This window comes from Osmerus mordax, chromosome 2 (genome assembly GCF_038355195.1).
Source record: "Osmerus mordax isolate fOsmMor3 chromosome 2, fOsmMor3.pri, whole genome shotgun sequence".
In the NCBI taxonomy this organism is placed as follows: Eukaryota; Metazoa; Chordata; class Actinopteri; order Osmeriformes; family Osmeridae; genus Osmerus; species Osmerus mordax.
Window position 1 is genome coordinate 2,564,574 of NC_090051.1, and position 26,190 is coordinate 2,590,763.

The 26,190-nt window shown below is 45.4% G+C and overlaps 2 protein-coding genes across 3 annotated transcripts in view; both read right to left on the reverse strand.

The window, feature by feature from the left end:
* LOC136933034 (NACHT, LRR and PYD domains-containing protein 12-like) overlaps positions 1–26,190 on the reverse strand; it is a 134,693-nt gene that overhangs the window by 99,665 nt on the left and 8,838 nt on the right. The gene's annotated exons all lie outside the window — the stretch shown is intronic.
* On the reverse strand, positions 1,326–25,794 carry LOC136933025 (protein NLRC3-like). Its single transcript, XM_067228379.1, is given in 12 exon segments — positions 1,326–2,582; positions 5,620–5,675; positions 8,849–9,022; positions 15,782–15,949; positions 16,084–17,896; positions 18,191–18,419; positions 18,530–18,593; positions 21,187–21,303; positions 22,262–22,378; positions 24,660–24,776; positions 24,900–25,130; positions 25,744–25,794. Coding segments are annotated over 11 exon segments (3,579 nt in total). The 5' UTR covers positions 25,034–25,130; positions 25,744–25,794; the 3' UTR covers positions 1,326–1,992.

Sequence of the window (26,190 nt, forward strand, 5' to 3'; positions counted from 1 at the left end):
GATTCCACCATTGGGGGGCCAGACAGGAGAAGAGCTTGGGTTGGGTCTTTAGCGGTGGGACCACCAGACGGTTGGGGGGGGGGGGGGGGGGGGGGGGGTGTAAGGCTGGAGGAGAGACTTGATGTAGTCGGGAGCAGTCCCGTTCACCGCTCGGAAGGTCAGTACCAGAGTCTTGAATCTGATACGGGCCGTGATGGGAAGCCAGTGGAGGGAGATGAGGAGTGGGGGGAGAGAGTAGGGAGGGAGTGTGGGAGAGTAGGGAGGGAGGTGAGGGGAGAGAGTAGGGAGGGAGAGTAGGGAGGGAGTGTGGGGGGGAGAGAGTAGGGAGGGAGGGTGGGGGGAGAGAGTAGGGAGGGAGTGTGGGGAGGGAGGGTGGGGGAGAGAGTAGGGAGGGAGGGTGGGGGGAGAGTACGGAGGGAGAGTAGGGAGGGAGGGTAGGGAGGGTAGGGAGGGTGGGGGGAGAGAGTAGGGAGGCAGGGTGGGGGAGAGAGTAGGAAGGGAGGGTGGGGGGGAGAGAGTAGGGAGGGAGGGTGGGGGGAGAGAGTAGGGAGGGAGGGTGGGGGAGAGAGAGTAGGGAGGGAGGGTGGGGGGAGAGAGTACGGAGAGAGAGAGTAGGGAGGGAGGGTGGGGGGCAGAGAGTAGGGAGGGAGGGTGGGGGGAGAGAGTAGAGAGGGAAGGTGGGGGGAGAGAGTAGGGAGAGAGAGAGTGGGGAGGGAGGGTGGAGGGAGAGAGTAGGGAGGGAGTGTGGGGAGGGAGGGTGGGGAGAGTGGGAGGGTGGGGAAGAAAGTAGGGAGGGAGGGTGGGGGAGAGAGTAGGGAGGGAGGGTGGGGGGAGAGAGTAGAGAGGGAGGGTGGGGGGAGAGAGTAGGGAGAGAGAGAGTAGGGAGGGAGGGTAGGGGGAGAGAGTAGGGAGGGAGGGGGGAGAGAGTAGGGAGGGAGGTTAGGGAGGGAGGGTGAGGGGAGAGAGTAGGGAGGGAGGGTGGGGGGAGAGAGAGTAGGGAGGGAGGGTGGGGGGAGAGAGTAGGGAGGGAGTGTGGGGAGGGAGGGTGGGGGGAGAGAGTAGGGAGAGAGAGAGTAGGGAGGGAGGGTGGAAGGAGAGAGTAGGGAGGGAGGGAATCACACACAGTGTATATTCAAGTGGGTAATACTGTCATATTACTGGTCCTAAATGTAGTGTTTCCAGTGTGTGTGTGTGTGTGTACATGTGTGTGTGTGTACGTGTGTGTGTGTGTGTGTGTGTGTACATGTGTGTGTGTACATGTGTGTGTGTGTGTCTATAGGGCCACTGGGTCACCAACAAACACACAGCATGTCTTCTATCATCCTGTATAAAACATCTTTATTTCTCCTTATTTAGTCACTAAGACACTATTTAGTTCATCACATTCAGTGGAACTGAGATCAAAGACAGGATCAGAATCAGAATCAGAATGGGATTTATTCGCCATGAGAGTTTGCACAGACAAGGAATTTGCTTTGGCAGGAAGGTGCATACAATAAACATATACCTAAAATGTAAATATGTGGACTATCTATACTAAGGGTACATAAACTTGGATTGTTGTTTGTCAACAATGAACCCGTTAAGGAGTAGCATCACACGTGTGCGATAGTTCGAAAGCCCCACAGAGTAACGTCGCACGTGTGATTCTGAACATTCCAACCCACTATTTTCCGATAGACAAAAACGACATGACAAACGCTGTAGTATGGCTTCAAAATGTACAGTTAGGAGGCTAACAAGTAACGCTAGCAGGTAGTAGCATTGCTACGAGTATTATGCTAGGTTGCTAGGTAACGGAAGCTAACTAAAGCTAGCTAGCTTCCGTTTTGGAAAAATAACTCACTCTGGTGGAAGCGTCGGTAATATTTAGAGATATTAATCATATTTAATATCAGTAATATTTACATCTAAAGGTTAAAACAAAACAAACATTCTACACACAGCAATATTTACAAACACTCTGGGATATCAATCACAACTGTATACAGTTCAATCTTCAATGACATCTATGTGAGCACAGTGTGTGAGAGTGTGTGTGGGCTATTCTACCTGACACAGGGACACTGAGGAGTCATAAACACAAACCATGAACCCAGGATAGAGGGGCTCAGTGAATGTGCTGTGGAATGTGTGCAGGTGGGTCAGTGTGTCAGAGGAGACTGTGTAGAAGGACAGAGTGCCGGCCGGCCAGTCCAGATACACTCCTACTCTGTGGGAGCTGGAGGGGGGGGCAGGTATGACAGTTCTCTTATAATTGTGACAGGCATAGTAACTGTTATCATCACAGTACAGACTCCAGGACTTGTTATTCCATCCAAGCCTACAGTCCTCACCCCCTCCTCTCCTTCTGATTCCTTTATATGTCACTGCTATATGAACCCATCTTCCACTCCACTCTGCCTCCCAGTAACAGCGCCCAGACAGACCCTCTCTACACAGCACCTGTGGATCGTCCTCAAATCTCTCTGGGTGATCAGGATACGGCTGCTCCTCTTCTCTCCTTGTCACCTTTCTGTTCTCCTCAGACAGAGAGAGTTTTCTGCATGCTGTGTTTGGGTCCAGTGTGAGCTCACAGGCATCTGATGGGGGAGACCAAGACACAATATATTACTGATCATCATCATTCACATTAGAATGTCTCCCTCTTCCTGCCCTCCCCCTTTCATTCTCTCTCTCCGTCTCTCTCTCTCTCTCTACCCATCTTCACTCTCTCTTTCGCTCTCTCTCCCCATCCTCACTCTATCTCTATTTCTGTTCCATCCTCTCTACCCTGCTCTCTGTCCCTCCCTCTCTCTCTCTCTTCCACTCTCCCTCTCTTCCTTTCATTCTCTCATTCTGTTCTCCCTCCCTCACATGCTACCTCTCTCCCTCCAAATCCCTCTTTCCATCATCCGTCATCTCCTTACCCCTGATATGCCCCCATTGCTCCATCTTTCTAGGAAGAAGGGGAGGAGAGGAAGACGAGAGAAGAGGGAGGAGGGGAAGAAGGGAAGAGGGGAAGAGAGGAAGAGGGGAAGAGGAGGGGAAGAGGGGAGGAGGGGAAGAAGGGAAGAGGGGAGAGGAAGAGGGGAGGAGGGGAAGAGGAGAGGAGGGGAAGAAGGGAAGAGGGGAGAAGAGGAAGAGGGGAAGAGGAGAGAAGAGGGAGGAGGGGAAGAGGAGAGAAGAGGGAGGAGGGGAAGAGGAGAAGAAGGGAAGAGGGGAGGAGAGGAGGGGAAGAGGGGAGGAGAGGGAGGAGGGGAAGAAGGGAAGAGGGGAAGAGAGGAAGAGGGGAAGAGGAGGGGAAGAGGGGAGGAGAGGGAGGAGGGGAAGAAGGGAAGAGGGGAGAGGAAGAGGGGAGGAGGGGAAGAGGAGAGGAGGGGAAGAAGGGAAGAGGGGAGAAGAGGAAGAGGGGAAGAGGGGAAGAGAGGGAAGAGGGGAAGAGGGGAGGAGAGCAGAGGGAGGAGGGGAAGAGGAGAGAAGAGGGAAGAGGGGAGGAGAGGGAGAAGGGGAGGAGGGGAGGAGAGGGAGGAGGGGAAGAGGGGAGGAGGGGAAGAAGGGAAGAGGGGAGGAGAGGAAGAGGAGATCAGAGGAGGGGAAGAGGGAAGAGGGGAAGAGGGAAAGAGGAGAGGAGGGGATGAGGGGAGAGGGAGAAGGGGAAGAGGGGATGAGAGGAAGAGGGAGGAGGGGAAGAGGGGAGGAGAGGAAGAGGGAGGAGGGGAAGAGGGGAGGAGAGGGAGGAGGGGAAGAGGGGAGGAGAGGGAGGAGGGGAAGAAGGGAGGAGAGGAAGAGGAGAAGAGGAGAGGAAGAGGAGAGGGGAAGAGGGGAGGAGAGGAAGAGGGAGGGGAGAAAGAGGGAGGAAGGGAAGAGGAGAGGAGGGGAAGAGAGGGAGGAGAGCAGAGGGAGGAGGGGAAGAGAGGGAGGGAAAGAAGGGAAGAGGGGAGGAGGGGAAGAGGGGAGGAGGGGAGAGGGAGATGGGGAAGAGGGGAGGAGAGAGAGGAGGGGAAGAGGAGAGCAGAGGGAGGGGAGGGGAACAGGGGAGGGGAAGAGGAGAGAGAGGGAGGAGGGGAAGAAGGGAAGAGGGGAGGAGGGGAAGAGGGAGGAGAGGAAGAGGGAGGAGGGGAAGAAGAGAGCAGAGGGAGGGGAGGGGAACAGGGGAGGGGAGGGAGGAGGGGAAGAGGAGAGAGAGGGAGGAGGGGAAGAGGAGAGAGAGGGAGGAGGGGAAGAAGGGAAGAGGGGAGGAGGGGAAGAGGGAGGAGAGGAAGAGGGAGGAGAGGGAAGAAGGGAAGGGGAGAGCAGAGGGAAGAGGGGAAGAGGGGAGGAGAGCAGAGGGAAGGAGAGCAGAGGGAAGGAGAGGAAGAAGGAAGGAGAGGGAAGAAGGGAAGAGGGGAGGAGAGCAGAGGGAAGAGGGGAAGAGGGGAGAAGAGCAGAGGGAAGGAGAGCAGAGGGAAGGAGAGGAAGAAGGAAGGAGAGGGAAGAAGGGAAGAGGGGAGGAGAGTAGAGGGAAGAGGGGAGGAGGGGAAGAGGAGAGCAGAGGAGGGGAAGAGGGGAGGAGAGTAGAGGGAGGAGGGGAAGAGGAGAGGAGAGGGAGGAGGGGAAGAAGGGAAGAGGGGAGGAGGGGAAGAGGGGAGGAGAGGAAGAGGGAGGAGGGGAAGAGGAGAGGAGAGGAGAGGGAGAAGGGGAGGAGGGGAGGAGAGGAAGAGGAGAGAAGAGGGAGGAGGGGAAGAGGGGAGGAGAGGAAGAAGGGAAGAGGGAGGAGGGGAAGAGGAGAGAAGAGGGAGGAGGGGAAGAGGGGAGGAGAGGGAGGAGGGGAAGAAGGGAAGAGGGGAGGAGGGGAAGAGGGGAGGAGAGGAAGAGGGAGGAGGGGAAGAGGAGAGGAGAGGGAGAAGGGGAGGAGAGGGAGAAGGGGAGGAGAGGGAGAAGGGGAGGAGAGGAAGAGGAGAGAAGAGGGAGGAGGGGAAGAGGGGAGGAGAGGAAGAGGGGAAGAGGGAGGAGGGGAAGAGGGGAGGAGAGGGAGGAGGGGGAGAAGGGAAGAGGGGAGGAGAGGAAGAGGGGAAGAGGAGAGGAGAGGAAGAGGAGAGAAGAGGGAGGAGGGGAAGAGGGGAGGAGAGGGAGGAGGGGAAGAAGGGAAGAGGGGAGGAGAGGAAGAGGGGAGGAGGGGAAGAGGAGAGGAGAGGGAGAAGGGGAAGAGGGGAGGAGAGCAGAGGAGGGGAAGAGGGGAGGAGAGGAAGAGGGAGGAGGGGAAGAGGGGAGGAGAGCAGAGGAGGGGAAGAGGGGAGGAGAGGAAGAGGGGAGGAGAGCAGAGGAGGGGAAGAGGGGAGGAGAGGAAGAGGGGAGGAGAGCAGAGGAGGGGAAGAGGGGAGGAGAGGAAGAGGGAGGAGGGGAAGAGGGGAGGAGAGCAGAGGAGGGGAAGAGGGGAGGAGAGGAAGAGGGGAGGAGAGGGAGGAGGGGAGAAGGAAGGGGACATAGCACACACAGACGTACACACAGTATTGATGTGGGTAATTGTGTGTAATTACTGCTTCTAAAAGTGTGTGTTTACAGTGTGTGTGTGTCCATTTTTGACAGTGTCCAAGTCACTAATGGTATTGTCCCTTGTATGACCTTGTGTACTAGAACCAAGTAGCAGTCAATACTCACATCTCCAGGCCTTCAAAAGGCCAGGTTTGATCCAGCACTCTCCACCATGATCCACACTGCAGGGATAAGCAGAGGAATGATGAAAATACACTTCACCTGTTGATAAGTGACTTAGCAACTGACTTTCTAAGTAAACATGTTGTTTCTCTCTTATCATCAGAGGTGTATTCCAGAAAGCAGGTTTTACAAACTCTGAGCCTAACCCTGAACTCTGACTTGATGAACCCTGAGATGGGAAGCTCAGAGTTATCGCTTCCAGAACAGCTGATCTGAGTTAGTTCATTTCTAATTCACTGGAATTACATTTAGTCATTTAGCAGACACTCTCATCCAGAGAATTAGAAATTCTCATGCGTGCAGGCGAGTATGAAGACATTTTCAGAAAGCAGAAAAACAACTTCAACAGCAAAAGAGGCAATTGTTCATTCAGTACATTTCAAAGCAGTATATTAATTTCACATTTAACCACGTCTTACTAGCCTGGCTCTGCCCTCCTACGTACTTCCGCTCAATTTTCATTTTGCTTCTGTACTCCGTCTGGGCTTTCCGTATATTAGTTGATGTCTCAAGTCAACTTTTTACCGTCCAATCAGCGAACAGAGGGAGTGGCTGAGAACGATGACGTTGATGTCGTGCGCTAGTTTGAGTTGTAGTTCAGTAATGGCGACGGAGAAAGATGCGAGCGAAGCCATTCGGTCTGTTGTGGCAACGCTGCCGAATATCCAGAAGTTAAAGCCGGAGCAAGAACAATCTTTGATCCCCACGGGGTTCGTTTGATTTTCCAGCTCGCTCCGTTAGTGGTGAAGGAGTTGGCTAAGGCGAACGCTAGCGATTGGTTATGGCAGATCCAGAGTGGCTCTGGGCAGATCCAATAGTTTTAAACTTCAACAGAGTACTCGCCTTCAAGGAAGTTAACGCTTGTCAAGGGAGCGAGCACAGACTCTCTGTACAAATGAAATGTACGAGAGTTTGGTTAGGACCAGGCTAACGTCTTACTACAAGTGAAGAAGAAATGGAACAATCCTATGTGCGCAAAACAACTGGCACATTCTTCTCCTTTTTAATGACAAGATTACGAGAAGGAGGGTCCATCAACCTCCACAGCACAGATTAACAGTGAGATGTTCAGGAAATGCCAGGTTAGCTCTGCATGGAAAACTGTAGAATTTCATGTCATCCGTATGTGTTATATGGCTTCAACAACAATCAGGTTGATGAGGAAAGGACCCCCCATGTCTGACAGTAGCTTCAGGCTCAGCATGAGGGAGGGGAGAGGGAGAAACTCATGGTTTGTTACAGAAAAGCTGCCAGCAAGCAGGTGAGGTTCACAGTCAGTTACCGTGGCAACACACCCAGAGTTTTCAGTGTTTCCCATACATTAATTTATTTGTAACGGCCCGCCACAATTAGAGATTTACCACCACAAATGTATAAAACGGTGTTTTTGCTTTTACTGTTTAACATCACAAAAAAATATTTAATAGTAGAGCTGCACGCAGCATACTGATTCGCTCAGCCCCTTCTTGCCCCGCTCGTGTTCTCTCTCTCTCACTACAACAGACACGTCTGTGAATAAGCCCCTCTCTCCGTGCACGCTCTGATTCAATGCACGGGTCAAACAGCTTTTTCCCTCGGAGACAACAGGACAATCAATCTGGAGTTTACGAACGGTTAGGCCCAATCCCAATGTCCACCCTCACAGACTCACAGACTTTGAGGCACATTCTCACTAAGTCTGTGAGGGCTTAGGGCTGTCCCACTGTCAAATTGTCAAGTTCGTGAGGGCTCTTTCGAACACATTTTATGCACCCGTAAGTCTGCATTTTTTCAGACTTGCCCACAATTCACAGCGTAGTGACGTGAAACACGAGGGTTACCGGGGGAAGCCTGGAAGAGAGAAAAAGATCCTGGCTAACCCTCCTCATAAGACAAGAAAGACAAAGAACAGTAAACAAACAAGCATGGAAGGAGCAACCAACCCTGACGTAAACAGAAATAGAAGTTAGAAATAACAGTTAACATCAGGAAGTTTAAACACAAAGCTCACTGACGGTTAATATAGCCAGAACTGGGTGTAGTAGGGCTGCACAATTAATACAATTTTAATCACGATTTTGGCTTCCCACGATCAAATTCGCGTGATGGAGCGATATTTAAAATGCGGCATTCTTTTGGCAAAGCCAATTTAGCGCTCCGTAAACCATAGGTGCGTTCGACATCGGCTGCATGAAACGACCAGCGAGAGTTGCTGCTTGCAGTCGGGGAGAGTTATAAACGGCTGTGTAAAGTCGGACATTCCTGCTTCCTGGTTTGCAGCGTTGACGTCAGTCATGGCCTATCAAGCGCTGTTTGCTTACTTCATCACTGACGAACTGCATGGTATAATTAGCCTACGTGACAAAAAAAGTTGTTTTGGTTAAAATCAACAAATAATCATGATAATTAATCGTGATCTCAATGTTGATCAAAATAATTGTGCTTATCATTTTGGCCATAATCGTGCAGCCCTAGTGTGTAGGTTGTCCTTTGATGATAAATTCCAAATATGCTTTCATCAGATTTGATCCAACAACATTACTATTTTACCTATAATGCCGCAAAGTCCTGAACCATTCCAATTTATAGCATTTTGAGCTCTTGTAGCCTCTTGCACTCAATTACTTACTAGGTGACGTCAAGTAAGTGTGTGAGGGTTCAGGGCTTAGGGTTTAGGGGGGACATTGGGATTGGGCCTTAGTATCAGCATTCTCTGCACAAAGGTTTCCAAAACTGAGTAAATATAATAATATTTGTAGTTAAAAACATTCGGCAAATATAACAATATGAGTCCAACATAATGTTTATATTATATGAAGCTCAAAAACTATTTTGCGCTCAAATTGATTCCATTTTCTTTTCTTGTTGAAGTCCCTAGCTACATTCACTTCAAACCGACACTAAGACCTAGGTTTGAGCTGAGCTGCATTTTACAACGTCTGGTTTTAGTGACCTCTCTTTCTGGAGCTAAAAACCCAGAGTTTCCCTCATCTCAGGGTTTAAAAACTCAGTTTTCACTAAACCCGCTTTCTGGAAATACAATTATGATTGTGGCTACAACCATATTGTAGATTAAACATGCAGTTTTAATTGTAACATCAAGAAATGCAAGGCCTATTAACGTAATTAGATATATTCAGTGTTAAGCGACATTACATTAAGAGGTATATATAAAAAACAAACATCTCCTTACTTCAGTTTCTCCAGTCTGCAGTGTGGATCCTCCAGTCTAGCAGAGAGCAGCTTCAATCCCTTTTCTCCTGTATGATTGTAGCTCAGGTCCAGTTCCCTCATGTGGAAGGGGTTGGACCTCAGAGCTGAGGCCAGAGAAGCACAGCCTTCCTCTGTGACCAGACAGCCTGACAGCCTGTAGAAAGAGGATCAATATTGTGACAGAATCCATCTGGGCCTCCAGAGTGAGTCAGCACAGAGGGGTTCATTTGGCAGGTACTGTCATAGCTGCACCTCCCCTCATTAGACAGAGTGACCCATGTAATCCAATATCAGAAAAGTTGAGTATGTAACTCTTTATACTGTATAAGAATGATACTGTGTTCAGCATTCCATTTGTGTAGAGAAAGGCCAACCCCCCAGGTGAACTATAGGCAAGGTAAAGGCTTAGGTAAACAGGAAGATCCTTATCTTATCTGAGCATTTCATTTAGTTAGCCTAAGCAGGGCCACTTTAAGACATATGCACGCACACACGCACGCACGCGTGCAGGATCTATGCAAGGGAGCCAATGAAAGAAGAGCCATGTGACAGACAATTCTATATATTTGTACAACATGGTTTTTGTATTGGGAATGTTGGGATGATAATAGAGAATCGAGGATAAAGAACAAGCAAGTTTGCTTGTTCAATATTTCCACTATTTTAAACAGTTATCATATTCCAAAGGAAGAAATATTAGTGCATCTAAACCAGCCAAGATAAATTAGAGTAGGCTATAGGGAAAGGAATTGCACATTTGTGTGCCAGATAATATTTCCACAAAAATTCCCCCATTAAATACAATACATCATGACAGTTTGCATGATTTGAAATGGTCACTTATTATCACACTGGTATTTAATTATCACAGCAAACAATTACTGCACTGAACTGTAAGTAAAGCAAAAATAACAAAACCTGTAATTATCACTCGAACCATTCACGTCTTCTATGCTAAACCTAGCAGTCACGTGAACGTGAATGAGGTGAACGAATCCTTTCTGTTTCCTCTACTGAGCCAATGCAACAGTCCCTATGCGCTGCCACGAGAAGATGAACGAATCACTCACTGAGACGACTCGTTACTCCCCAGTCATTCTAAAGATTCGTTCAAAATGAAGGAATCGTTCACAAACGACACATCACGACTGGCCTCTTGGTTGATGTGAACATACCACTTTACAATTAATAGACGTACACAAAAATAAACAAAAATGGCCATTCCTCTGTATACGGAGGTAGTGACCAAATCAACTAATAAGTCTCCCTGTGTGAGTTCTTGTTTAAACTGTAGTTAAGCTGTAGTTCTCCTTTAGCTTTCCGGCAGAATAGACAGCATCTATCTTCCACTTTCCTAACTGTAGGAGCCATTTGTGTTTCTTATTGACATGTCATATTATTTTGGTTAGATAGAACTGTCAGAATATTTTGGACACTGGGTGGCAGTCATTGGAGGCACAGGGTTCTATATTTAGGGACACAGGTGACAGGAAGGGGCACAGGTAGAGGGAAGGGACACAGTTCTCACCAGACCAGAGAACAGACCACAGTGCACAGACCACCAATGACATTGGGAAACCTGGTATGTCAATCTACATTTTACAACTATGCATAATAAATAACAACTAAACGGCAAATAAGGACTGGAAAATCTGATACATTGTGTCAGCATAAGATCACTCCTAAACTACCTGTGTATAATGGCAACGATATAGACGTATTGGAAAACTAGAAACATTAAGCGAGAACTCGCCCTTTTATTGGAACTTGAGCTTCAAACTGAAAAAGGTTTTTGTATTCCACAAAATCTGGCCGCTATCCCTAATCAAGGGACATTGTCGTCACCTGCGCTGGTCTGACAGATTGGAAACTCTGAAGTTCAACGCACAGGGAGAGTGTGTACTGGCAGCATCAAGCACGCTTTATTGAATGCTATAAAAGCCATATTGGGAAACGGATAATATAATGGTGTTGTTCGACTGAATGCTAAAATCTTACAACAATATCGTCTGTTTGAAAGTCGTGCAGTCTGCATACAAACGTTCCTGCATTACGCCAATGAGGTCTTATGCTTAATAAACAACTAAACGGCAAAGCCCTCTCCTGCTGCCTCTTCCTAGATATTTGTAACTACCTCCCGTTCCCCCTACCCTGCCTCAGTCAACTAAAATGTCATTTTACATATAAAACGGTGAAATATCAGCCTACCTGGCGAACTTGTTCCACTGAGTTGGATTCCAATTGAAGAATATCCCACCTCAGTCGCTCTTTATTAGCTAGCTACAAAATGTCCTGGTTTATACACCGCGAATATCCTGTGGTTATCCTGAGGTAAACTTCTTCAAAATTACAGTACAAAAACTCTGAAATACTTTTGTTCTGGACTGGAAAGTCATGTTTTGTTGACTTAAACTTTCAGATGTTAGCTACATTTTTCTTATCTTTGAATTTTCTGAGCAGATATACATCGCTGGTTCCGACGCCATTAGTTAACGTCGTTCTTTTTAGAAACACGGCTAACTGATCCAGAGATGGAGATCACATGACAGAACATGCAAACACGACATGCTATTGGACAATATTATCATAGTGAAATAACAGCAAGTTCTTCTGAAAAATGAAAGGGGAATTAAATGGAAGTGAAATTAACCAAATGTATGCAAAAAAAACTTAGCTACCCAATAAATGTATATATTTTAAAATAACAGAATGCTTATCAGTATTTATTTAATTCTGTTAGGTCATTAGATAACCATATTCTGGACCATCCTCTGAAGTAAAAATAGCCAGTTACAGAGTAGTATTATACACCAAGCACACTTCTTGCTATTCCTAATCCGAAACCCTTCATGCAGTGGAAGAGGCAGATCAAAGCAGCAGATATCGGCCCTGCTGATGGGTCGAGGACCTTCTACGGCCCTGTCCAGCTCTCCTAGAATAACTGCCTGTCTCCTGGAATGTCCTCCATGTACTGGAGATTGTGCTGGGAGACACATCAAATCTCGTTGCAACGGCACGGAGTTGGACAATATGTGCAACTTCTGTAGGGTTAAGAAATCGCCTCATGCTCCCACTCAAAGAGATCAAGAGGGAAAAACTTGAAATGGCCTCCACATGCAAAACCAGTCCTGTTTTGGGGTCGGCTCATTGTTGCCCCTCTAGTGTACCTGTTGTTAATTACATCAACACCAATGCAGCGGAAAGTACCCCTCTGCTACTTAACTGACCAGATCATTATCAGAGAAGTTAATTCATGCCATACCCTGATAAAAAACTGTTCCTTTAATTATTTTGAGCAGTGTAGTTTAAAGTTGTTACATTATTGTCTGCATTCTGTTCTCTTTTTGCTTTAATGCTATGTTACATGTAGCAAAACCAACCTCAAGGAATATAATGGCCAATATTATCTTTAGTGATCTGTGCAAATGACCAATACAAGTGTGTTCAACTTCCTAAAGAGCAGCGTTGCACCTGACACTTAAGGCCGAAATATACTTTCCGCTATGTACGTGTACACATGCTGAATGGCTGCAGCACGTATCCTGCGTTTGTTTGGTGCGTACTTTGTGCACATCTCCCTGGCCCTTAAATGTACGCATACGCAAGGTGCAATACCGACAGAAATCGTGGGCCAGTATACTATCCCTGCATCTCCAATGGAATGCTACCATCAACCTACCCAGACGCTCCCATGTCACCCCGCTCCTCATCTCCCTCCACTGGCTTCCCATCACGGCCCGCATCAGATTCAAGACCCTGGTACTGACCTTCCGAGCGGTGAACGGGACTGCGCCTGCCTACATCCAGTCTCTCCTCCAGCCTTACACCCCTACCCGCCACCTACGGTCTTCTTCTGACAACCGTCTGGTGGCCCCACCTCTCAAGAGCACCCGCTCCCAACCCAAGCTCTTCTCCTGTCTGGCCTCCCAATGGGGGAATCACCTCCTCACCTCCATCAGAGACACTGACTGTCTCCCCACCTTCAAGAAAAGGCTAAAGACGCACTTGTTCCGGGAGTACACCAGCACTTAAAGATTTGTTGGATCAGATGTTAGCTTATTTCCTCCAGGAACACAATGACAATTATTGAGGGACTTGTTGGTCACTCCTGTTGGTTAGTTGTAACTGATTTAACTATTTGTACTCGCTGTGAATTATATTATTGTTGCTTGCTTTCCACCAGATATACTCTAGCACTTTAGAGGATCATGTTGATTAAGTGTACATGCTCTTATGTTTCTTCCCTTTGGCACTTATTTGCTTTTTCACAATGTATGCTTCATGTTTTTGCTACCCGCCTGTTTGGGGCTATTTCGTTGTTTATGATCATTGACCTATGCACTTTTTGTAAAGCTCTCTCTTGGAAGTCCCTTTGGATAAAAGTGTCTGCTGAAAGAATAAATGTAAATGGACCATCCTCTGAAGTAAAAATAGCCAGTTAGAGAGTAGTATTATACACCAAGCACACTTCTTGCTACTCCTAATCCGAAACCCTTCATGCAGTGGAAGAGGCGCCAACCATAGGGACTGACGTGGAAATTGACACCATACTGTTGAAACGATGACGATGGGTATGATTATGGATTTATCTGATTGAAAATGAAATTTTGAAAATGTTCACCCCTTTTAGTATTATTTTATATTACTGGGAACCATATGTTAAGCTGTTGACTTATTATAGTTGAGCTTAGTATTATTACCACTAAACGATAGAAGATATTGAGCCTGAGTGTGAGATCTGGGTGACAGAGGCTGAGGAGTGAGGGAGAAGGCCACCTGGAGGCAGGCAGAGGCCTGAGCTAGAAGTCAAGATGTTTTTGGCCCCACGCCTAGAATCTTATCTGTGGCCGCCTCTTATCAAGGTGTTCTCATATAGAGCTTCTCTCCTCTGGAACAGACTTCATGTTTCAATCAGGGAGGCTGGCACTGTCTAGGTGTTTAGGGTTACATCAGGGGCACTGAGTTGGAACTCTGATTATCTGTGTTCAACATCCATTTGCAAATTTTATTTCCATCTCTACTCTTGATGCATGATTATGCTTTGCTTGTGGTCTGCACCTCTCTTAGTCACCGACCACCTCTGGAGAAGTGGAACCCTCACTGAATTGCTCCTCCCAGGCTTTCTTAAATGTTTTAACTGAGTTTTCCTGAGTTTTTCCTTGTCTTCCTTGAGGGATTAGGTTGGTTTAGGTGCAGTTCTATGGGCCTTCTGTGACATTGCTTGTAGAAAGGGCTATACAAATAACATTGATTTGAACACAATGACATGGTAGTCAGTAACCAATGTGAAATATTAACCTGTCTGAGAAGCTGATGTCACTGGGCTGGATTGTACCTGTGGAATATTCTATCTCTTGTCGTATACTGAGACATCATGTGGTCATCCTGAGGTATTTCTAATATGATTATAAGAAGAATTATAAACATTACTACCCTCTGGAGGTAGAAATAAATAATATCAGTCTGTCATTTTCCTCTCAAACACCAAAGTTTGATCAGTCAGAGGACTGTCTGTTCAGGTTGGCTGACTTTACTTTTATCTCAAATGGAATCGTACCAAACTATAGTGTCAGAAATTGTACATGCAGTGCACCTTTTTCTTTCCTTTTTAAAAAAGTGGAGAAGGACCATTTTGAGGGAGGAACAGAAGGGTAACATTTGCAGTGGCCTCTTAAATTTTACCCTTCTGTGATACACAACCCTTGATGCAGGGATAGTGGTGTCAAGCACAGGGACAACAGTACACTAGCAGACAGATACAAAACACAATGCCATGTCAATCTACAATAATATAATGAAGTAGTATGTCTTAAAGAGATTCCTGTCCCACCCTGATCTGTTTCACCCATCTCATGTCTCCACCCCCTCCAGGTGTCTCCCATCTTCCTACCCTCATTTATACCTGTGATTTCTGTTTGGGGTCAGTTCTTGTTTGTCAAACCTACAGTACCAGCATGTTTTTCTCTACCTCCTTTAGTCTTTTCTGCCTCTTAGTTCCCCTGGTCCTTACATCCTGCCTGCCCTGACTTCCAGTCTGCCTGCTGCCCTGTACCTGAATGACTCTGCCTTGGGGATGACAAACCTAGCCTGCTCTGAATATTCTTTGTCCGGCCCCCTTGTACCTTTAATAGACCACAACCTCACAACCAGTGTGTGGTGTGTGATTCAGTGCGTGGTGTGATTATAACTGTGGTTGTGTCATGTTGAACAGGTATGCAGACCTGAACCACAAATACTTTACAATAACGTCCAAAAGAAAACACACCTTGTGTAATTATGCAAAGAGACGCTCACTGATGAGGCTGGGACTAGGCCTACATAAAACCGGCATTTAAAATGTTGTTTAAGTTGCTTGGCAGATTTTGTTTGTGATAACGAGCCAGGCCACCTAAAGCTATGTAGCTAATGATGAATATAAAGTTATGTTACCTGAACGTTAACTCATGTCAGCTGCATATCTCTCCCGACTTAATGAAGCTAAGTTAAACACTGCGGTACCGCGCTCCTTCACTTGGGTGAGAGACAGATGTGAAAGCAGAGTACTAATCCGCCTCTAAGAAAAGAAAAAAACTAATGCATTAAATATAATGCATTGCCTGGCCATAAGCACACTGCACTACTTTGAGAGTGCTAATGTTTAGTTGTAATACACAGTTACAGATCAAATCTAACTTTTTACCGAGTCAAACCCTACTGCTTGTGTGTTTTGAATGGTCTGGTCTTGACCCGGTATCGCCCTGCCTTGGTCTTGGACGTGACTCGGTATCGCCCAGTCTTGGTCTTAGTCTTGACCTGGTCTCGACCCCTCAAAGTCTTGGTCTTGTCTCGGTCTCGATACATCTTGGTCTCGGTTTAGGTGATCTTGATTACAACACTGTCCCCTGGTTGTGTCATGTTGAACATGAATACAGACCTCAGTGTTTCCAGCTTGCAGAGTGGATTCCCCAGTCCAGCAGAGAGCAGCTTCATGCCTGAATCCCCCAGGTTGTTGTTACTCAAGTCCAGCTCTGTCAGATCTGAGGAGGGGAGAGCTGAGGCCAGCGCTTCACAGCACCGTTCTGAGAGGTTACAGTCATTCAGCCTGATAACATAAGGAGAACATGAGACATCATCAGTCACGTTTTGTATTATAGGAAAATACGATAATCAAACACTATCACAATATGTGCTGTTGTAATATTATCAAAGAAATACAAATAAAAGCCTTATACATACAGAGCAGTTTTGGAGTCTTTGACCACTGGCAGCAGCCTCAGAAGACCTTCCTCTGATCTGGAGTATTTCTTCAGGTCAAACACGTCCATCTTCTCTTCTGAAGTCAGCAACACAAAGACCAGAGCTGACCACTGTGTAGATGAGAGTTTCTTCTCACTGGAGAGACTTCCTGAGCTCAGGTAGAGTTGGATCTCCTCCACCAGAGAATGGTCATTCAGTTCATTCAGACAGTGGAACAGATTCATGCTTCTCTCTGGAGAGGAATCATCTCTCATCTTCTCCTTGATGTACTTGACTGTTTCCTCATGTCGCTCTGTCTTGTTACCTTTCTGAGTCAGTAGGCCTCGTAAGTCAGTCTGGTTGGACTCCATTGAGAGGCCCAGGAGGAAGCGGAGGAAAAGGTCCAGCTGTCCATTCTTACTCTGCAAGGCCTTGTCCACAGCACTCTTGTAGAATCGGACTTCTGGTTTCTCTCTGAAAAGAGCCAACACTTTTTTGGAACTGGAAGCTGATGGAGTCTCAGACATCAGATTCTGCTTGTTGTTGATGAATGAGAGAAACACAAACACAGCAGCCAGAAACTCCTGAAAGCTCAGATGGACAAAGCAGAACACCTTCTCCTGGAAGACTTTACCATCCTGTCTGAAGATCTGTGTGAACACTCCTGAGTGCACTGAGGCATCACGGACATCAATTCCACACTCTGTCAGGTCTTTCTCATAGAAAAGCAGGTTGCCTTTCTCCAGCTGGTGGAAGGCCAGTTTTCCCAGTGACAGAATACTCTGAATGCTGTCTTCATCCCAGTGTGGATCGGTCTCAGTTTTCCCAGCATACTTCACCTTCTTTTGTTTGGTCTGTAACACCAGGAAGGTTGTGTACATCTCAGTCAGGGTCTTGGGCAACTTCTCTTTCTTCTCTGTTCTCAGCATGTGTTCAAGGACTGTAACAGTAATCCAAGAGAAGACTGGTATGTGGCACATGATGTAGAGGATCCTTGATGTCTTGATATGGGAGATGATTCTCCTGGCCAGGATCTCATCACTGCATCTCTTCATGATGTACTCATCCTTCTGTGGGTCATTGAACCCTCGTACCTCTGTCACCAGGTCAACACACTCAGAAGGGATCTGATTGGCTGCTGCAGGTCGAGTGGTGATCCAGATGAGAGCAGAGGGAAGAAGCTTTCCTCTGATCAGGTTGGTCAGCAGCACATCCACTGAGGTGGACTTTGTGACATCACACCAGCTCTTGTTCTTTTTGAAGGCTAAGGGCAGTCGACACTCATCCAGACCGTCAAAGACAAACAGAACGTTGTACTTGTCGTAGTTGGAGATTCCTGATTCTCTGGTTTCCGAAAAGAAGTGATGGACAAGTTCCTTCAGACTGAACTCTTCTCCATCCAACAAATTCAGCTCTCGAAACGGAAGAGGAAAGATGAACTGGATTTCCTGATTGGCTAGTCCCTCAGCCCAATCCGTGATGAACTTCTGCACTGAGACAGTTTTTCCGATGCCAGCAACTCCTTTTGTCAAAACAATTCTGATATGTGTGTCTCGTCCAGCTGAGGGTTTAAAGATGTTGTTGCATGTGATGGCTGTTTCTGTTCTTGCTGATTTCCTGGATGCTGTCTCAATCTGTCTCACCTCATGTTCTTTATTGATCTCTCCACTCTCACCCTCTGTGATGTAGAGATCTGTGTAGATCTTATTGAGAAGAGTTGGGTTTCCTTGTTTAGCTATGCCCTCGAACACAGTTTCAAACTTCTTCCTTAGTTCAGATTTGAGTTTCTGTCGACAAATCTGAGCACGCTCATCTAAACAAAAAACAACACGTTAAGTGCGTGTTTTTGTTAAATGTAGTTTTGATTATTCACAGATTATGAACTGACAATGTGTCCTTGACATTCAATTCAAAACAAATTTCCAATCTATGACCATTTATCAGGTACACAATAATGAAACAGCTTAGTATACTCACACATGGTACAAGGTCATATGAAGATCTACACAAAATTGGGCTACTCTGAGTCTCATAACTTTCTTTGTATATCTAACCTTCATCATATACCATCAATCGGTCAACTCAGACTAAATATGGAGTCTCTTACTTTTCTCCAGAGTGTCAGCCAGCTCCTTGTGGTTCATGTTCCTCAGGACGTGCAGTGTGATCTTCAGAGCTCCCTCTCTGGCACTGCTCTCCTGCTTCTGATATTCAGGGTCCAACACTTCCTGGTCCTCCCTCTGACTCTCTAAGCCTTCTGGGAAATCTGAACTCAGAATCCTCTTCATCCTCTTCATCTCTTTCTTCACAAACCTGATGACAGTCTCCTCAAGCACCTGAAACAGAGAGGGAAGATATTAGACAAACCAGGAACTATCTACACAGTAGAACAATATGATACAAATGATTCTGTCTTGTTTGTACTTTGTATTAACACAAAACTCACTGTGAATATGGAGGACAAGTCCTCATGGTGACTCTGGTCTGACTCAGACTTCTCCTGTTGATCTCTGAGGACAAGAGATGACATTACTTAACCACATGAACCACATGTATAAGGGCTGATAATCTACTAAGGAGTATTATCATACATAGGCATGAGTGGTAAACTTAACTGTATCCACTCATGCATACACACAGACACACTGTATAAGAGTGATACCATCACTACCAAGTAAACCATCTTCCATACCACTACAAGGCACTATTCCTTTAATACATTCATCAAAGATAGGAGCACTGTCACCCCCAGGTAAACAAGTGTGTTGTGTTTCAACCAGACACTGAAGAATGACATCAGGGTCCACCTCACACAGGGCTGCATGTTTGCTAGCAGCCTGCTTTAGACACTGCAGCACTCCTCAACCCAGGAGTTGAAGACCTTCTGGTCTCAACCAGTCTAAGAGGGCTGAGCCCCGCCCGGTCTGTGCTCATACCAGGCCTGGTACCTGCAGGGCTGGACACTGACTCTCATGCTGTGTGTGTGTGTGTGTGTGTGTGTGTGTGTGTGTGTGTGTGTGTGTGTGTGTGTGTGTGTGTGTGTGTGTGTGTGTGTGTGTGTGTGTGTGTGTGTGTGAGTGTGAGTGTGAGTGTGAGTGTGAGTGTGAGTGTGAGTGTGAGTGTGAGTGTGAGTGTGAGTGTGAGTGTGAGTGTGAGTGTGAGTGTGAGTGTGAGTGTGAGTGTGAGTGTGAGTGTGAGTGTGAGTGTGAGTGTGTGTAGGTAGGTTATTGTAGTCAAATGTTCACTAGAGCTACACTGATCTTTCGTATTTGAATGTAAAGCTATTGTAACAAAATTACATGTTTACAATAAATGTCAAGTCTTTTAAGGTGGAGAAGTAACTCACAGACTTATCCTGGAGCTCGCTCTAGTCTCTACTGAATTAGAGAGAGCAGCTTTGAATCATTTGTCTGCACCAACATGGAATGACCTAACGGTAGTATGGTATGGCTTGCATAATTGCATTAGTTTCAGGGTAGTTTGTTGTGGTTGTGTTGTGGTTGTGTCTCTGTGTTAATATCAGGTAAAGTTCAACATTAAAGCAGCACAGTGGACTGGTAGGTTGTGGTCCTGTCTCTCACTGATCAAACACAACAAGGAGGTCAAAGGTGTTGATGTGTCTGATGGTGGTCTAGTGGTTAAACTATAGATACATACAGAGAAGAACAACACCACGTTAATGAAATAATATTAATTATACCATGGTCTGGGTGAATACTTGATTCTGATTGGCTGCAGGGGTGTCCATTATCCGGTGATATACGGACACCTACTTACGTAGTTGCAGCAAAACTGTCTGTTCACCGTTCTAAATTACTGCGCTGGCTACATAATATATGAGCCTGTACAAAGTGAATGAAATAAGTAACCATAACAACAGGGACGCAGTCACAGCCTCCATTTACAATTATATTCTATATATATGTGATGTCATGAGGGATACTTTAGTATCTACAGTCAGCAGCTCTAACCCTGTGTTTTAGTAGGGATGTGATGAGGGATACTTTAGTATCTACAGTCAGCAGCTCTAACCCTGTGTTTTAGTAGGGATGTGATGAGGGATACTTTAGTATCTACAGTCAGCATCTCTAACCCTGTGTTTTAGTAGGGATGTGATGAGGGATACTTTAGTATCTGCAGTCAGCATCTCTAACCCTGTGTTTTAGTAGGGATGTGATGAGGGATACTTTAGTATCTACAGTCAGCAGCTCTAACCCTGTGTTTTAGTAGGGATGTGATGAGGGATACTTTAGTATCTACAGTCAGCAGCTCTAACCCTGTGTTTTAGTAGGGATGTGATGAGGGATACTTTAGTATCTACAGTCAGCATCTCTAACCCTGTGTTTTAGTAGGGATGTGATGAGGGATACTTTAGTATCTGCAGTCAGCATCTCTAACCCTGTGTTTTAGTAGGGATGTGATGAGGGATACTTTAGTATCTACAGTCAGCAGCTCTAACCCTGTGTTTTAGTAGGGATGTGATGAGGGATACTTTAGTATCTACAGTCAGCAGCTCTAACCCTGTGTTTTAGTAGGGATGTGATGAGGGATACTTTAGTATCTACAGTCAGCAGCTCTAACCCTGTGTTTTAGTAGGGATGTGATGAGGGATACTTTAGTATCTACAGTCAGCATCTCTAACCCTGTGTTTTAGTAGGGATGTGATGAGGGATACTTTAGTATCTGCAGTCAGCATCTCTAACCCTGTGTTTTAGTAGGGATGTGATGAGGGATACTTTAGTATCTACAGTCAGCAGCTCTAACCCTGTGTTTTAGTAGGGATGTGATGAGGGATACTTTAGTATCTACAGTCAGCAGCTCTAACCCTGTGTTTTAGTAGGGATGTGATGAGGGATACTTTAGTATCTACAGTCAGCATCTCTAACCCTGTGTTTTAGTAGGGATGTGATGAGGGATACTTTAGTATCTACAGTCAGCATCTCTAACCCTGTGTTTTAGTAGGGATGTGATGGGATACTTTAGTATCTACAGTCAGCAGCTCTAACCCTGTGTTTTAGTAGGGATGTGATGAGGGATACTTTAGTATCTATAGTCAGCAGCTCTAACCCTGTTTTAGTTTAACCAGCAGAGGTCAGTACATACCCTTCCTCATTAGAAGGTCCTCCTCCATCACTGAACATGATAGGTAGATACATAGACCTGTCACTCTTCATGGACACACAGCTGGGTACAGGTGAGGCTGGTCTCTGCTGTCTCATCCTGTAAACAAGCACAACAAAGTGTCTTACAAACATAAATCACTAAAGTAGACACCACAGATATATCATACTGTCCAACATGTGTTGCTGTAGTCATTCATCAGTAGGGTCAGAACCAGGCTTTAATGTTGCTGTTCAACTTGAATGAGAGTCAGCCAGGCAGGTTTCCAGACCTGTTGTTACTCTGTATCTCTCACTGTGAACCTTTACCACATGGTCTGTATGTCAGCCAGGCTGGCAGTCAGCAGCTCTAACCCTGTGTTTTAGTAGGGATGTGATGAGGGATACATTAGTATCTACAGTCAGCATCTCTAACCCTGTGTTTTAGTAGGGATGTGATGAGGGATACTTTAGTATCTACAGTCAGCATCTCTAACCCTGTGTTTTAGTAGGGATGTGATGAGGGATACTTTAGTATCTACAGTCAGCAGCTCTAACCCTGTGTTTTAGTAGGGATGTGATGAGGGATACTTTAGTATCTACAGTCAGCATCTCTAACCCTGTGTTTTAGTAGGGATGTGATGGGATACATTAGTATCTACAATCAGCATCTCTAACCCTGTGTTTTAGTAGGGATGTGATGAGGGATACATTAGTATCTACAATCACCAGCTCTAACCCTGTGTTTTAGTAGGGATGTGATGAGGGATACTTTAGTATCTACAGTCAGCATCTCTAACCCTGTGTTTTAGTAGGGATGTGATGAGGGATACTTTAGTATCTACAGTCAGCAGCTCTAACCCTGTGTTTTAGTAGGGATGTGATGAGGGATACTTTAGTATCTACAGTCAGCATCTCTAACCCTGTGTTTTAGTAGGGATGTGATGAGGGATACTTTAGTATCTACAGTCAGCATCTCTAACCCTGTGTTTTAGTAGGGATGTGTGAGGGATACTTTAGTATCTACAGTCAGCAGCTCTAACCCTGTTTTAGTTTAACCAGCAGAGGTCAGTACATACCCTTCCTCATTAGAAGGTCCTCCTCCATCACTGAACATGATAGGTAGATACATAGACCTGTCACTCTTCATGGACACACAGCTGGGTACAGGTGAGGCTGGTCTCTGCTGTCTCATCCTGTCAACAAGCACAACAAAGTGTCTTACAAACATAAATCACTAAAGTAGACACCACAGATATATCATATTGTCCAACATGTGTTGCTGTAGTCATTCATCAGTAGGGTCAGATCCAGGCTTTAATGTTGCTGTTCAACTTGAATGAGAGTCAGAAAGGCAGGTTTCCAGACCTGTTGTTACTCTGTATCTCTCACTGTGAACCTTTACCACATGGTCTGTATGTCAGCCAGGCTGGCAGTCAGCAACTCTAACCCTGTGTTTTAGAAGGGATGTGATGAGGGATACTTTAGTATCTACAGTCAGCATCTCTAACCCTGTGTTTTAGTAGGGATGTGATGAGGGATACTTTAGTATCTACAGTCAGCAGCTTTAACCCTGTGTTTTAGTAGGGATGTGATGAGGGATACTTTAGTATCTACAGTCAGCAGCTCTAACCCTGTGTTTTAGTAGGGATGTGATGAGGGATACTTTAGTATCTACAGTCAGCAGCTTTAACCCTGTGTTTTAGTAGGGATGTGATGAGGGATACTTTAGTATCTACAGTCAGCAGCTCTAACCCTGTGTTTTAGTAGGGTGTGATGAGGGATACTTTAGTATCTACAGTCAGCAGCTCTAACCCTGTGTTTTAGTAGGGATGTGATGAGGGATACTTTAGTATCTACAGTCAGCAGCTTTAACCCTGTGTTTTAGTAGGGATGTGATGAGGGATACTTTAGTATCTACAGTCAGCAGCTCTAACCCTGTGTTTTAGTAGGGATGTGATGAGGGATACTTTAGTATCTACAGTCAGCATCTCTAACCCTGTGTTTTAGTAGCGATGTGATGAGGGATACTTTAGTATCTACAGTCAGCATCTCTAACCCTGTGTTTTAGTAGGGATGTGATGAGGGATACTTTAGTATGTACAGTCAGCATATCTAACCCTGTGTTTTAGTAGGGATGTGATGAGGGATACTTTAGTATCTACAGTCAGCAGCTCTAACCCTGTGTTTTAGTAGGGATGTGATGAGGGATACTTTAGTATCTACAGTCAGCAGCTCTAACCCTGTTTTAGTTTAACCAGCAGAGGTCAGTACATACCCTTCCTCATTAGAAGGTCCTCCTCCATCCCTGAACATGATAGGTAGATACATAGACCTGTCACTCTTCATGGACACACAGCTGGGTACAGGTGAGGCTGGTCTCTGCTGTCTCATCCTGTCAACAAGCACAACAAAGTGTCTTACAAACATAAATCACTAAAGTAGACACCACAGATATATCATACTGTCCAACATGTGTTGCTGTAGTCATTCATCAGTAGGGTCAGATCCAGGCTTTAACGTTGCTGTTCAACTTGAATGAGAGTCAGAAAGGCAGGTTTCCAGACCTGTTGTTACTCTGTATCTCTCACTGTGAACCTTTACCACATGGTCTGTATGTCAGCCAGGCTGGCAGTCAGCAACTCTAACCCTGTGTTTTAGAAGGGATGTGATGAGGGATACTTTAGTATCTACAGTCAGCAGCTCTAACCCTGTGTTTTAGTAGGGATGTGATGAGGGATACTTTAGTATCTACAGTCAGCATCTCTAACCCTGTGTTTTAGTAGGGATGTGATGAGGGATACTTTAGTATCTACAATCAGCAGCTCTAACCCTGTGTTTTAGTAGGGATGTGATGAGGGATACTTTAGTATCTACAGTCAGCAGCTCTAACCCTGTGTTTTAGTAGGGATGTGATGAGGGATACTTTAGTATCTACAGTCAGCAGCTCTAACCCTGTGTTTTAGTAGGGATGTGATGAGGGATACTTTAGTATCTACAGTCAGCATCTCAACCCTGTGTTTTAGTAGGGATGTGATGAGGGATACTTTAGTATCTACAGTCAGCAACTCTAACCCTGTGTTTTAGTAGGGATGTGATGAGGGATACTTTAGTATCTACAGTCAGCAGCTCTAACCCTGTGTTTTAGTAGGGATGTGATGAGGGATACTTTAGTATCTACAGTCAGCATCTCTAACCCTGTGTTTTAGTAGGGATGTGATGAGGGATACTTTAGTATCTACAGTCAGCAGCTCTAACCCTGTGTTTTAGTAGGGATGTGATGAGGGATACTTTAGTATCTACAGTCAGCAGCTCTAACCCTGTGTTTTAGTAGGGATGTGATGAGGGATACTTTAGTATCTACAGTCAGCAGCTCTAACCCTGTGTTTTAGTAGGGATGTGATGAGGGATACTTTAGTATCTACAGTCAGCAGCTCTAACCCTGTTTTAGTTTAACCAGCAGAGGTCAGTACATACCCTTCCTCATTAGAAGGTCCTCCTCCATCACTGAATATGATAGGTTGATTCATAGACTTGTCACTCTTCATGGACACACAGCTGGGTACAGGTGAGGCTGGTCTCTGCTGGATTGGGCTTCAACACAACAGAGACAGACCTTCAGTCTCTCATTTATTCTGACTAATGATGATGTCATAATATCACTGCTGAGCTCTGAGATGGAGAACAGTCATGAACAGGTATGGATTCTCATCTTACCTCTTAGCTTTGGTGTCCATGTCATGTTCACCAGAGAGACTCATTTTAGAGGCAGGGACCCCCTCCTCTCTCTCCCCAGGGTGACTCATTTTAGAGGCAGTGCCCCCCTCCTCTCTCTCCCCTGAGAGACTCATTTTAGAGGCAATACCACCCTCTTCTCTCCCTCCACTCTCTAAAATACAGAACGTTCCTCTTCAGGGTCTGATTAGTAGAAGTATTTTGAAGCCAGACCTGTAAACAAACAAGTTAGAATCCAACCTTATTAAACTGCTACCTCAAGAGAAGAAGGATAGGATAACTTACTTTTTACCCTGATTCATAACACCCCTCTATGATGTAAACAACTCAATTAAAACACATACAAAACAAAAACTGTTCATTGATAAACATTGATAACACACCAATGTGACAAAAACAGCTTTGTTAAAACTACTTCAGTATCTCAGTCTGATACTGACATAAGATAAGACAACAAGTACTGAGCACTAACTCACTTCCTCTTAGAAAAACCTTAACGGACCTGTCACATGTCTCTGTGGATGTACGTTAGTTTTTAGTATATGTGAAGAAAAAAATGTAATTGGAAGATTTATAATTCGTTTCTAAACGACCATCAACACCATGGCTGGTTAATTATATGAAACAATAAAAGTGATCTTGATATTATTAGACCATAGTGAGTTAGTTATAACTTGTTGCATGTTGGCCATTAGACTGAGCGAAAGGCCGTTTCATTTCCTGTTAGAAAACTGTGGTACTAAGATGCCATAACTCTGAAACCTCCCCTTCTCTTTTACTGTATGTGTACATTGATACTGGGAAAGAATATTGTAAAATGACTTACTTTAAAATCTTCTTTTCAGTTTGAGAATCTGTTTTACACATTCTTTTAGTCACAAAATGGATCCTGTAAAAGATATTTTGACTTTCACTTTCACCTAACCCTCCTCTTTCATTTCAGGCCTCACCCACCTCCTTATATCAGCCAATAGGAAACAGGAGGAGCTGAAACTTGATCCTAAGAGCAGGAGCTGAAAAGAGACAAACACGCAGGAGAAACACCACACATAAGAAATGTAATGATCTATTTCATTATATAATGTATATAGTTGATTTTAATGAATCCACAACATATGGCTAAGAAGCTACAATTAGATGAATCTATATGTAATGTATGGCGCTAATGTTCACATTTCAGTAGAATATGATTATTAATATCATGGTGTTCTGTTCTGTCTCTGACACCTAAACTGATGATTCAGTGTGTTCTCAAGCAGCTTTGCTTTAGATC